This window comes from Numida meleagris, chromosome 5 (assembly GCF_002078875.1).
Source record: "Numida meleagris isolate 19003 breed g44 Domestic line chromosome 5, NumMel1.0, whole genome shotgun sequence".
In the NCBI taxonomy this organism is placed as follows: Eukaryota; Metazoa; Chordata; class Aves; order Galliformes; family Numididae; genus Numida; species Numida meleagris.
Genome location: NC_034413.1, coordinates 47,602,444 through 47,615,390, shown reverse-complemented (window position 1 = coordinate 47,615,390; position 12,947 = coordinate 47,602,444). Strand labels below are relative to the sequence as shown.

Here is a 12,947-nt window from a genome sequence, read left to right as displayed (position 1 = left end):
ATGTTATTTTTAATAGAACATATAGTAGTTCAAAAGAGTAGTTAAGGATGCAGTGAAGAGATAACGGAAAAAGTAGTAACTTTCCTTGAATGAGCTCTCTGGCTTGTATCACTGGAATTGGCAGTACCGAATGTAGTGGCAAGGAACTATATTCTATACCAAAGTTTCTCAAAGTAAGCCAAGTGTATGCTATCAGTAAGCTAGTAATATTGTAGCTTACTTTAGCTTTATTAGTTTTTATGTTTAATAGTTTCTAATCAAGCATATGTTGTGCTGGATTTTTTAAATGGGATTATTTGCTCTGATAATTGCCTTTTATAGGAATTGCTATAGAAGAGAGACTGAAATATGAAGACTTACTGATGTGCCTTGATAGTGTTGTTTTTTTTTTTTTTCCCCCTATGTTGTATTCCTGGGAATTTTTTTCTTATGTACATTTCTAATTTTAAGAGTTATTTTGTGGCATATATGCTTTCTGTTAACTCAGTATGACTCTTTCACAAGTTCCTAAAAAGTTAAATGAAGCTGTAAGGTTGTAAATCTTCTAATTTAAATGATAGAATGAATATAGTTTCAAGCTAAAATTAATGTGTAGGTATGGAATATCTTACGTCCCTAGGTTTTGCATCTTTTGCATTCCCAACCGGATGCAGCACAACAGATTTCTCAGCAGCTCGGCTGGCAAGACACTTTGATTAGACTCTTTCTGAGAGAAAACTCGGAGGTCCGAATTGGCTTTAGAGAGAACAGGGCTGACTCCTCAAGGGAAGAGGAAAAAAAGCCTCCTGCCGAAGATCTTCAGAAATATCATGCTGATAAGATGGAGGGAGATAAAGCTGATACCTTTGCATCTGTTAATGGTTTGTTTGATCAGTGGAGTTTAGAAGACAACAAATCCTTGGATGTCCCAGCTCATTTCTCTGTTATGCCACTGGAAGATGCATCCGCAGCAGAGATGTCTTTTAAGTCTGAGGACCAAGAAGAATTGTGGCACAGTAATCCTTCACATTTGAGTTTAGATCTGTCCAGTGTTGATTCTTATGAACTGGCTGACGTTGTGAATCAGATGACAGATAGCCTGCCCAGCACACCATCACCTATGGAGAACAGAAAACCATTTTCTGGGCAGCCTGAAAAAGAGCTGGATGTCATAAGTGATGTGGGCTTTAGTACTGCTGATCTTTCTTTATTTGAAAACCAAGGAGTAAGTAATTTTCTCCCTACGGTTGATTTCTCCTAATGACTGCAATTTTTTTTTCTTTCTAATTGTATCTATCCATAATGAGGATAATCGTTGTCCTCATTTTCCTTTTATTCCCTCTCAACTTCTGAAGGAAAATAACCACTAACTTTCTTACAGTCAGTGGGAACGTCTCTTTTGGTTATGTGTCTCTTTTGGTTACAATTGCTTGGGCAAAGGGGGAGCAGGGAGAACAAAAGGGCAGCTAAAGATTAGGTTTAAATAATGATGTAGAAGTCAGTATGTATTACAGCTTCTGGGAAACCACCTTATCCCGTATTGTATGTATTTAGCTATTAGACTTTAGACTGTAGAGTTTTCAAAAATACTAAAACACGCAAAAGCATAGAGAGACTATGATGAAGAAACTTTGTGAAGATTTTTAGTAGTTGAAAGGCTGTAAATATTCCTTTTCTTTTGTAGGGAGGTGATAATGAACTGATACAGTTACTTACAGACATCCTACTGTGTATAATGTGGAAAGGCATTGAAAGATCTGATGATGAGGCTTGGATGGAGAGAGGACAGGTGTTTTCTGCACTGACCAAACTGGGAATATCTAATGAGTTGTTGCGACCTTCTGATGAAATAAAACTCAAGTGAGTGTACAGTTCAAGCACAGGTTCTTTAATTTTTTTGATGAAAATGGGAAAAAGTAAGGGGCTTTAATAAAGCTAAGGAGGGATGAATGTTTCCCATCAAGATACAATTTTCTTAGCTCTATCTTCACGTATTGTCAGTATGTTTTACTACCTATTCAGTAGTGTAATGTGATTTTAAGGTTTTGAAAAACTGTATTCCAAGTTTCACGTGCTTTCTAAAATCTTTTTTACATCACTAGCTTATTGAGAATACAACAGTTATCGCTGTGGACTGGGAGATTCAATTAAATACTTAAGTAGCTTTAAAAAAAAATCCAATTACAGTTGGAACATGTAGTAATTACTCTGGGATTTTGTTTTACATGCAGCTTGTTGGAGAAGATGTTAGAATGGTCAGTCACTGATAACAGAGATTCAAAAGCTCTCCCTACACATACTGAAAATGCTTTCCGGCTCTTGCTAATTGTACAAGACTTTCTGCAGGCAGAAGGACTCGTTAATTCAAATTTATGGACAGAAAAGGTACAGTAACTGCATAAAGGAAATTTTTTAGGTGGAAATAGTAATGGAAAAGTCAACTTGGATAATGTCATCTCTTCTAGGTATTCGTTTTTAAACTAGGTATTAGAGAGTAGGGGTTCACAGTGAAATGGATTAGATTGTCCCTTAATAAGAAAATCCTAAAAACTTACTACAGTGTATAATGGGCATACATTTGTAAATAGCTCAATTTTACACATCCAGGGAATTAGAAGCATGAGCCCTGAGGGAGGAAATGACTAGCAATCACAGTAAGTAGTAAGATAAAGAGTCTATCTGTTTCCTGTTTCCTGCTTTCCTCATGTAAGGTGCAGAGATCTGTAGTTTGCTTCATTTATGTAACCTCAACAACAGTCCACCTCTTGTGCTGAGTTGTCCTTGCTTTTCCATTTTTTGAGGATAAGAGAGTTATTTGTTTTAAAAAAACATAACGTTAACAGTCTTCAACAGAATAATTGCTAAGCTGCTCTCCGTACCGCAGGCTTGCAAGCAAACACAGAGTAATTGTAAAGCTTTCCTTTGTTTGTTTTTAAGTCTGCTCTAGGTAAAGGTTTTACTTCTTGTTGTGATCTAGCTTTGTGGAATCTAATTAGAAATGAGATGTGAGCTTCAGAGCAACAGGGGCTGTGCTTATTGTCATCTCTGAATTGAAAATAACAGTACTTTCATAAATTGTCTTCCACTGTGCCTAGGGAGAATTTAAAGCACTGTAATACTTTCTATGTAGGAGAGCTTTCAGCCTGCTACAGAAGCTTTCATGTGAGTCTGGGACTTAACAGAGTAGTAATAACATATTTGAGTAATTTTTTAGGGAATACACCAAGGCGTATTAGTTTTAAGTAAACGGGTCTTGATGGTAAAATGTGCCATTTGCCTTAGGAATAGCTTCATTTCATAGTAAGGTTTGGATCTCTCCTAACATAGAAATACTGACAGAAAGGATTGCCTCCTAATCTAAGGTACTGATAGTTATTATCAAGTTTCAAACTTTTCATCAAATTCATTATTCATTGAAGACGCTTTCTTTCTTGAGGCACCATACATATTGCTGTTGCTGATAAATTGTATTGGCATTACTCTCATGTCACGTAAAACACGAAGTAAAATAATGAAATGAAAACCTATAAATACTGAACTAGAAACTGCTTGTCGTAGTGTCTGTATAATTGATAGTAATGTCTTTTCAATTGTAGTAATCCTGCTGCAGGAATCTATAGCTTTTTTTAAAGAGTTGACATTTTCTGGAGTAAGTTACAGAAAGAAGATAGGCATATATATGATATGCTGGTTTTGGCTTTATTCCAGAAGTACTTGAGTTAACATACTAGGCTAGTTGTATTTTGTAGTCAAGAACTTTTTCAAATTGCTGGTTTAACTGCAATCTTTTGGGATGATTTTATGGCTTTGGGTAAGTTAGAAGTGCAAATTCTTCAGCTCTTTGAAATGATTGTGTCTCCAGAGTAGTTGATGATTATTTCTGACGTGTCTTACTTCACGCAAATCTTCTGCATTTATGACAGCTATTGGAGGAATTAGTCACTCTTATGGATAGCCTGTCAGTCTGGTACTCGGCTGGCCCAGAAGCAACTGGGTTTTCACAGGTGCAAGTCCAGTTGCTCCTTGGATTCATTGCACAAGACAACTTACAGGTTTGTTGCAAATTCCAATATATTTTAAGTGCATATGTGGTGTAACTATTTTGTTTCTGGGGGAGCTATTCATACCAGTGAGAAGAGTGATGGTAGTCTTTTATCCTTCTATATGAAAATGTTTTACTGGGGCTTACCGTTTGCAAACTTATTCTGCAGTCCTGTCAATATGCATGTCTTGAATATTTGAATGAGGTAGGGAGCAAGCTGTTTGAACATGGGGCTTAATTATGTAGTTACTAGTAGCAGTAAGTTACCAATCCTGATTGTGACTTTTCATTTCTACCATAAAATATATTTATTAGTGGTTTCAGGTTTGCATAGATTAAGTGCACATGAATCTGGACTGTTTTGCTGAATGGACAGTTGGTATAAAGTTAGCAGGGCTGTATCTGGAATAATGAACCCTTCAGAAAACCCAGGCTTGTTAGTTTAGGTATGTAATTATCTTAATGCAGTTATGTGACTGGGATTGTAACTGACTCGGGTTAAATAAGTGATCGGTGCCTGTACATGATGCATGTGTGCCCTCTGGCTACCTGAGATACAAACAGAATATGTAAATACTTCTGTGCTAGAAGATAGATGCTCAAAATAACTATTTTGAGTTGCATTCACTTTTTTTGTTGTTTGTCTATGTAGGTCTGTGCTATGGCAGCAGCGAAACTAAATACCCTTCTTCAGACCAAAGTAATAGAGAGTCAGCCTGAAGCATGCTACCTCCTGGGGAAGCTGGAAGGCATCTTAAGTAGATCAATTGAAGAGAAGACAGAAACATACTCATTTTTGATTCCGCTTGTTCGTACACTGGTATCCAAAATTTATGAACTTCTCTTCATGAATCTACATCTCCCTTTATTGCCTTCTAGCAATGGCAGCCCCTCTTTCTTTGAGGACTTTCAAGAATACTGCCGATCTGATGAGTGGAAAGTTTATATTGACAAATATGTAAGTAGCAGACTCTTCTGGTGTCACACTCTTTTTAGCCGTTAAAGCAGAGGAGCTCATATTCAGAAATCATATGCACTTTGTTTTGATGGGAACAGATTATTCCAAATATGAAGCAGTATGAAGAAAATTCATTCAGACATGGTCATGAGCAGATGGCGCTTTATTGGAAGGATTGTTATGAAGCATTTATGGTGAATATGCACAAGCGAGACCGCGAGAGAGGAGAAAGCAAGCTGAAATTTCAAGTAAGGTTTTTAGTAGCTTACATCTCAGGATTCACGTTCCATAAGATGGAGAAACTGAATTCCAAGATAACTCAATTCAAATTACTGCAGGCATGTTGGTTGTTTTGTTGAAGATTGTCTGAGCAGTCTCACTGCATGCACGCGTAGTATGTTTTGTTCTGTTATTTTTTTTAAGAGTCTTACCTGTAAGCAGAATTATTTCAGGACAGAAGATCTTCCATAGTACAACAACCTGGAATTATCCTCAGCTATAAGCTGCATTTTTTTCCACTTTGATGTATGCTTTGAATTATTAAAACCTCTTCTCCATTATGATATGAGTTGGTGTTGCAAATTCTCTCAATCCTAGAAAACATTTAAAACAGCTAGCAGTTCCTATTTATTGTGTGGAAAAACTGTTTCTGAACTGACCTTTCTGTGTGAGGATCTGACTCCATGCAAGCATTTGAATTAACTGTTAAACTACAGCAGTATTAAGTCTTTAAAAATTTCTCTTGTAAGCAATGCCTTAAATTTTCAGAAATGTCTACTGCTAACCCATTTTTGTACATCCTTCATTTGTAAGAATTCTTGCAAGTTACAAAACTGTTCTTTCAGTGCTAGAATTATTTTTAATGGTCTTTCAGGAGCATTTTGTGGAACCATTCAGCAGAAAGGCTCGACAGGAAAATCTGCGGTACAACAGTATGCTAAAGCAACTTAATAGTCAACACACAGCTACTCTGAGACAGTGGAGAGCAGCCCAGCTTTACTTGCTCTCTGAACGTGGTCCTTGGTCTGAAATGTAAGAGTGAATTTCTTGAATCAAACAGGATAAAAAGGAATTTGCTCATGTGATTAACTTAGTATTTCATGTGGTTAGAAGCTTGTCAAGTTGACGTGGATAGCCATTCTTGAGATGTGAAGTTAATATTGAATGTATCCTTAATGATTCCTGCATTTTAATTATAAACATACAAGTTTGAAGTGTAGTGCTGAGCTGGTTACCTGAATACTAAATTTTCTTGCCAAGCGACAAATAAAAATTAATTATCAACATTACACTTAAAAAAACACAACAGGAAGAAAGAAACAAAATAACCTTTTTAAGAGATTCTACTTATCAGTGGTTCTTTTGAGCAGAGAAAATAGTCTTTAAAAATAGTAAGTTTGAGTTTTTATGCATGAAGCTAATTTCAGTTTAAAATACTACATTCTGCCTGCCCTAAATTCAGGGTGAATTCCAACTAAAGACTTTTTGTAATCATCTGATATTCATTAACGTCTAGTGTGAACAATTTGCTGTATTTCAGTTGAAAATGAAGGCTACATGCAGAAGACTTTAGGATGATCAAAGCTGCAACATGAAATTTACTATTAAAATGCAGTTCATAGCTTTTATGTTCTACAGTCTATCAACGTGTAGGTGACTTGAAGATTTTTTTATAGTATGTATTCTTTTGTAATCATTTTGCTCTTAGGTTTTTACCTTCTTTTAACTATTTTTATGAATATTCTTGTTTTTCCAGGAAACAACATCCTGTTCACTGGAAACTTTCAAATGTTGAAAATTTTTCACGTATGAGACTAAAACTAGTGCAGAATTACAACTTCAACTCTCATCAGGATGCTAGTGACCTGAGAGATAACTTAGGTAATGTTGCACTATACTTAATAGTTTACTTGGATTCTGCAGTTTTCACTGATATGTCTCTGTATTTAAGAATCACTGCGTTGTAGATAGTTAAGTCATAATTTTTCATTATTCCCTCTATGGTAAAAATGTGTAATATAGGAGTGATGCTTTGACCTGAAGCAGCATCTTTTCCAGGTGGAAAGAAGATTTAATTTCCTCTTGTTTATTGAAGTTTGTTTTTTTGGTGGAGGAAAAATAGTTCAAGAGCTCCTTTGTTTTAAAATAAGTAGTTGCATACCTTTCTTGGGTCCTGTAAACCCAGTTTAGCAAAAAAAAAAAAAAAAAAAAAACCACAAAAAACCCCACAAAAAATACCAAACTGCATTTCCATAAAACCTGCATGCTGTAAGAGTGTCTGGCAAAACACTACAGAATATTTTACTGGAAATGTCTACATTAGAATTAAATTCAATTTTTAAGGTTTTTCTAACTTCCTTGTATTGTTATGTAAATTTTATTTCTATATACGTATACATAGGTAATTTATATACATATATTGATAGGATCAAAGAATCCTTAGAGTTGGAAGGGACCTTTAAAGATTGTCTAGTCCAACTGCCCTGCGATGAACAGGGACATCCACAGCTAGATCAGGTTGCCCAGAACCTGATCCAGCCTCACCTTCCAAGTCTCCAGGCACGGGGCATCCACAACATCTCTGGGTAGCCTGTTCCAGTGCCTCACCACCCTCACTGTAAAGGACTTTATCCTCTATCATTTTGATGTATCATGAATGCCAGTCAAATTTCACTATTTTCTGAACTGTACCCTTACCAATTGACTTGACATATACTTGAATGTAATTCATGGAGCATTTTTAAAATGTTCTGCTTGCCCTCAAGAGTATTGAAGGAGTCTGAAGAAGTTGCTTCTTAATTAAAAATAGTACTCAACAGTAGAAGATGCACTCAGTAATTCAACTTCCCAAAAATGGGTTAGCAAAACGTTTTCTGAGCTGTTATGCGTGTTACAATAGGTGTGTACCAAACGCAGCCCTCTAGTGAGTCTCTGCTTCTGGAGGTGGTGAAGCAGGTGAAAGTGAGTGACTTGGAAGATGATGTGCTTGAACTACCAGAAGAAGACGCAGCAGCCAGTTCCAACATGTAAGTGCAACAGCAAGAAGCTGCTGAAATTTGTTAATGTGATTTGGAAGTGAGAAGGAGTAGGGAATCAACTTTGAGAGTTAATTAGCATGCAAAACTTCCCCCTTTGTTTGTCTGTCCTTAACAGTCTGATCTAGGACTTTGTAATAATTTTGCTCAGCAGAAAAGCTGCTGTTAGATTTCTCATTATAAGCAACGACACATAAAGAGCCCCAGGGAAAAGGATGTGTGAGTGTATTAAGTACAGAGAAAGTGCTTGTTAGGATATGTTAGTGATTCACTGCTCTCAGTCTGTCTGAATCTGCAGAATTGTTGAGGCTTTCTACTATGTGCATTGATTGTAGTTCTCAGGAGATGGTCTAACCTGTGAGAGCGTGAACCAGACTGAAACCGACTCTTGTCCAGGAATGCTAGAGCTGCTCCCTGTGCCACCAGCTGCATAACATGGATATCTGCTTAACTAGCGTAACCCAATAGAGATTTCCCTGAGTGTCATTCAAGGGAGAAGGCCTGCTGTGCTTCCTTCATGGACTTTGGGAGTCTTTTTCTCTTCTTTTTTTTTTTTTTTAATAGAGAGGTGGGGATCAAGGAGGAAGAGATGGTAAACACTTCATTCCATTAACTTTGAGTACTGTGTGTGTGCCCGTGTGTCTATGCTGCTGAAGCCCAGTAGAGATGCAGGATTTTTTTTTTTACTTTGAGTGATGCTAATGAATTCTCTTGTACCTCGCAAACAAGCATTCAATAACTTTTGTAAGCATCTCTGTAGACTTAAGATCAACCACTGCTTCAAATTTGTCTGAAGTTAACTTCAGTAACAGGAATCAGGGCTCAGCTTCAGGCCAGATCACTCAAACACCTTCAGTAAGAAAGGGAAATGCGACCTGTTGTTTTTATACTTCAGAGGAAGTTGAGTTCATTTGTGCCTGAGACTGAAATAGCAAGCGCGAAAAACATTATGAAATGATGTCTAGTAGTCTGGTCTGAAACGTTTTAATGCTAGTGGAAGTGGTTTCATATAATCTTGTGTGATGTACTTTTAAAGTCATTCAAATTTGATTCTTTTCTAAACTGTACTTTTGCCAAGTATCTAAGCAACTGTATAGTCTACCCAACCCCTAACACCTAGTTATTTTTTTGTAGGGATGAGAAGGATGAACAGAGTCAGAAAGAAAAGCTAATATTGTCTGAAGACTGTGAACTCATTACAGTAATTGATGTGATACCTGGCAGACTGGAGGTCACTACCCAGCACCTGTATTTCTTTGATGGTAGCACTGAAAAAGAGGAAGGTGAGCATGATCAGTGGCTCTTTATTTTCAGTGCAGTTCAGCATTCTGATTTTAGTAGAGATTTAGCACCAAACTAATTGTAAAAAGACAAGTACAGATCCACACCCTAATATTGTTCCTGGAGGCCAGAGGCTGACTGATCCAATTAGAATCAATAATCTGAAACTATACAAACTGAGCTCTTATTGATTTCTTTCTGTAAAAATAGCAACAGCTTAATTGCTGACAATGTTGCTAATGAACAAAATGCTATTTCCTCTAATTTGTTTCTTAAATGACACTTCTGTTCTATGTGAGATATGTTTCACTTATATGCTGATTAAGAGTAGTAAGTAGTAGTTTTAAGCAGTAGTAAGTAATGATTAACAAGCAACAGTATGTAAAAATTAATGGCTATTTTTTTACTTAAGGAACTTAAATGAAGTATGCATGGTTAAGTATGAAAACAGTGAACTGAAATGTTTGACCAATGTAGGTAAAATTTTTGAAAAACTGTAGATCAAGATGCTGACCTTTTGAGAATTCTACACAAAAAAAGCTTCCGTTTGATCCTGATTAAGAAAGCAAAGGTGTTTCGGTTCATATTTTTTATTGTCAACAAAATACATTCATAATGTGTTTTTGATCAGAAAGCAAAACCAAATTCTCCATTCCATCAGCTATTTCCTACCATCTCTCTCTCTCAGTAGAGTAGATGAAGCTAGTAATGCTTCTAAGCAAAGTATTTCACCAAGTCATGTATAAAATATGCTTTTTCTATGGATGACTCCAGGATGATTGGAAATGAAATTGCGTTATTTGAATAAGAAAAGTTTTTGAATAGGTTTTGATTCCAATTCAGTAATCAAAGTGCTCTTCCTAGGGGTTGGTTTTGATTTCAAATGGCATCTTTCTCAAATTCGAGAGATACATTTGCGTCGCTACAATCTGAGGAGATCGGCTTTGGAGATCTTCCTTACAGATCAAACCAACTACTTCCTCAACTTCAATAAGGAGGTATGTGTTTGCCAAATTTTCCTGATTTCCATTATTAGTGCAAGTGTCAAGTTTTAGTTCACTGATTATATCTGTATCTGGTGTCTTTCATAAAACTGGCACATTAATAGTGAAATGTTTGCTAGATATAACGATTATAGGAAATTAGATTTCAGCCTCCAAAAAACTCAGTCTGACATCTAAAAACTGAGGAAAGATGAATAAAACAAGACTTTTCCTGTCTCTTTTTAATGATACAAAACTGTCATTCAACTAAAATTACATCAGTAGTAATCTGAATGTCTTGAAACTTACACATTTTTTTAAAGTAAATTTTAAGTAAATTACTTACTAATAAAGGAGACTTTTTATTTTATCACAGTTGGAAATATTAATATTCTATGCTTTATGATTAATGAACTTTTTTCTCCTGCATTAATGTAAATGATCCATTGAATATAGAACTAAGATAAATATCAGGACTTAGGGAGAGTTACATACCAGTGAGTCAATTCAAGAATAACAGCAGGAAAACATCTTTTTAGTAAATTAATCTTTGTAGTAGTTTTGTAGGGAAAACAGTACTGTAAGTTTATTTGAACAACAGCCTTCCTAGAAGAGTATTTTGTGGAAATAATTTTTTTTACTGTAGCACCAATACTAAAGAAGTCAGTTCGTAATGTATATCCTGAAACTGAAGGACATCATGTCCATACGTGTCTGAAGGCTTATACAGCAAGAGACAGAAATGTTTAAAAGTGTAACCATGTTCCATTTGCTTTGCATTTTAATTAACAGAGAAATTGTTGACTTGTCTGCTTTAATATCTAGAATAAGTATTTTTATGCTGTTCCTGAACAGGTAAGAAACAAAGTATACAGTCGAATATTGTCACTGCGTTCTCCAAATATTTCTGGGACCCGATCTCCTCAGGAACTCTTTAAAGCTTCAGGTTTGATGCAGGTATGAGACTTCAGCATAAATGATCTAGTGCATAAATGACTTCCTGCTTCTTGAAAGAGTTCTGTATAGCGCTGGGTACTGATTTTTATTTCTATTTATTATTATTTTAGATGGCAACTGCTAACATCTGTACCTTCAGTCTGATGTCTGAACTTTCACATGCGTATTTTTTAGATTCGCTGTCTTTTGTGTTCACAGTCACTGAGTTTATGCCATGTGAATAGAGCCTGGCACTGATGAGATTATTACAAGTGATCCAACAAGAGCAGAGGACATGTAGCAGACTGACTTTTGGTCCGTGGTCTTTTACATACATTCTCAGACTTCTCTCAGTACATGAGCAAATAGTGTTCCCTGCTGTCATTTCATGATAGGGCTTTCAACAAAGCATGTATGAAGATTGAGCAGGAAGTATGGTTTTAAGGGAATTGGTAACACTATTGTAAAAGTGAAGTATGGACATCTTGATATTACACTAAACAGGAATGACTTCTCTAAATACCGTTAATTTATTTTCATTTTTGATCTTGTTATGCTACAATTATAGTCCTCCCTGAGGGAAGGATGGAGGGGAAGGGAGTTTCTATCGAAGAGTTTAAAAATACTGGCAGTACTTCTTTTTTAATTTCTTTTCCAAAGGACATGAGGTATCATTTTATATATTTATGTAGTAAATCTGTATATTCTGTAGGGAAATGTTTCAGTCTTACTACATAAAGCTATTTAGCACTTCAGATTGCAGCTCTGTTGGTTGATTGGTTTAAAATAGAATAATAGATGAAGGGCAACATACGTTTACAGGTTCTTCTACCATTAGCTAATGGGAGAAAAATTTATAAATAACTTCTGACCTTTGAATTCTAATGCATTTCAAAGTTCAGTTCCTAGTTTTTTCAGTATCTGTTCACCTGCATTCTTGTTGTTTCATTTCTGTTTTCTTCCCCTTTTTGTTCTTAGACTGCTAGCTTATCTGCTGTATTGCTTTTTAAAACAGTACTGGTATCAACCAGGGACATGATTTCAGTGAAGTACAGCACTATCAGTGCATTTCAATGAAAAATAGCGTTTCTGTAAAATGTAGCATAATCATCAAATCAAATGGGAAATAACCGTGATAATGAGGAAATTAAATTTGAACATTCATACCATGCTCATAGTCTAGCGCCTTTTACTTTCTGATAACATTCTCCAGCAGAGAATTAATACTGATGTGTAATTTGCTTCCGTGTTATCTATTTATTTTGTCCTTCAGAAATGGGTGAATAGAGAAATATCCAACTTTGACTACCTTATTCAGCTGAACACAATGGCAGGACGAACTTATAATGATCTTGCTCAGTATCCCGTGGTAACTATTATTATTTTTAAGTTTTTGCTGAAATTATATTTTTTCCTGTTTTTAAAGATTTATTTAATCTCAGTTTGACTTTATTACCTTTTTATTTCCAGTTCCCCTGGATTTTACGAGATTATACATCTGAGGAACTGGATCTGAATAATCCAGCAGTCTTTAGGGATCTATCCAAACCCATTGGAGTGGTAAATGAAAAGAATGCTAAGGCTGTGAAAGAGAAGTATGTAGTTGAACTCTTAATTATTTTTCTGTTATTTCTGGGACTCCATGATAATAATGTATTTAACAATACAATCGTGACGCTGAAATTTTAAAAATCTAACATTATATAACATCACAGATTCTTTTGCAAAGGTTG

At 35.7% G+C, this 12,947-nt stretch overlaps 1 protein-coding gene across 6 annotated transcripts in view; it reads left to right on the top strand.

Moving 5' to 3' along the window:
• Positions 1 to 12,947, top strand: part of NBEAL1 (neurobeachin like 1) — an 86,828-nt gene that overhangs the window by 51,452 nt on the left and 22,429 nt on the right. For all 6 annotated transcript variants that reach the window (XR_002438963.1, XM_021397483.1, XM_021397484.1 and 3 more), the window contains 14 exons: positions 620 to 1,204; positions 1,664 to 1,839; positions 2,211 to 2,364; positions 3,903 to 4,031; positions 4,674 to 4,979; positions 5,078 to 5,227; positions 5,854 to 6,011; positions 6,736 to 6,860; positions 7,879 to 8,005; positions 9,149 to 9,297; positions 10,160 to 10,293; positions 11,134 to 11,235; positions 12,488 to 12,583; positions 12,685 to 12,809. Coding sequence is in view for 5 of the 6 variants with exons in the window: in XM_021397483.1 (XP_021253158.1) it covers positions 620 to 1,204; positions 1,664 to 1,839; positions 2,211 to 2,364; positions 3,903 to 4,031; positions 4,674 to 4,979; positions 5,078 to 5,227; positions 5,854 to 6,011; positions 6,736 to 6,860; positions 7,879 to 8,005; positions 9,149 to 9,297; positions 10,160 to 10,293; positions 11,134 to 11,235; positions 12,488 to 12,583; positions 12,685 to 12,809 (2,516 nt within the window). In the remaining variant the exon portion in view is untranslated. The remainder of the gene's footprint in view (positions 1 to 619; positions 1,205 to 1,663; positions 1,840 to 2,210; positions 2,365 to 3,902; positions 4,032 to 4,673; positions 4,980 to 5,077; positions 5,228 to 5,853; positions 6,012 to 6,735; positions 6,861 to 7,878; positions 8,006 to 9,148; positions 9,298 to 10,159; positions 10,294 to 11,133; positions 11,236 to 12,487; positions 12,584 to 12,684; positions 12,810 to 12,947) is intronic.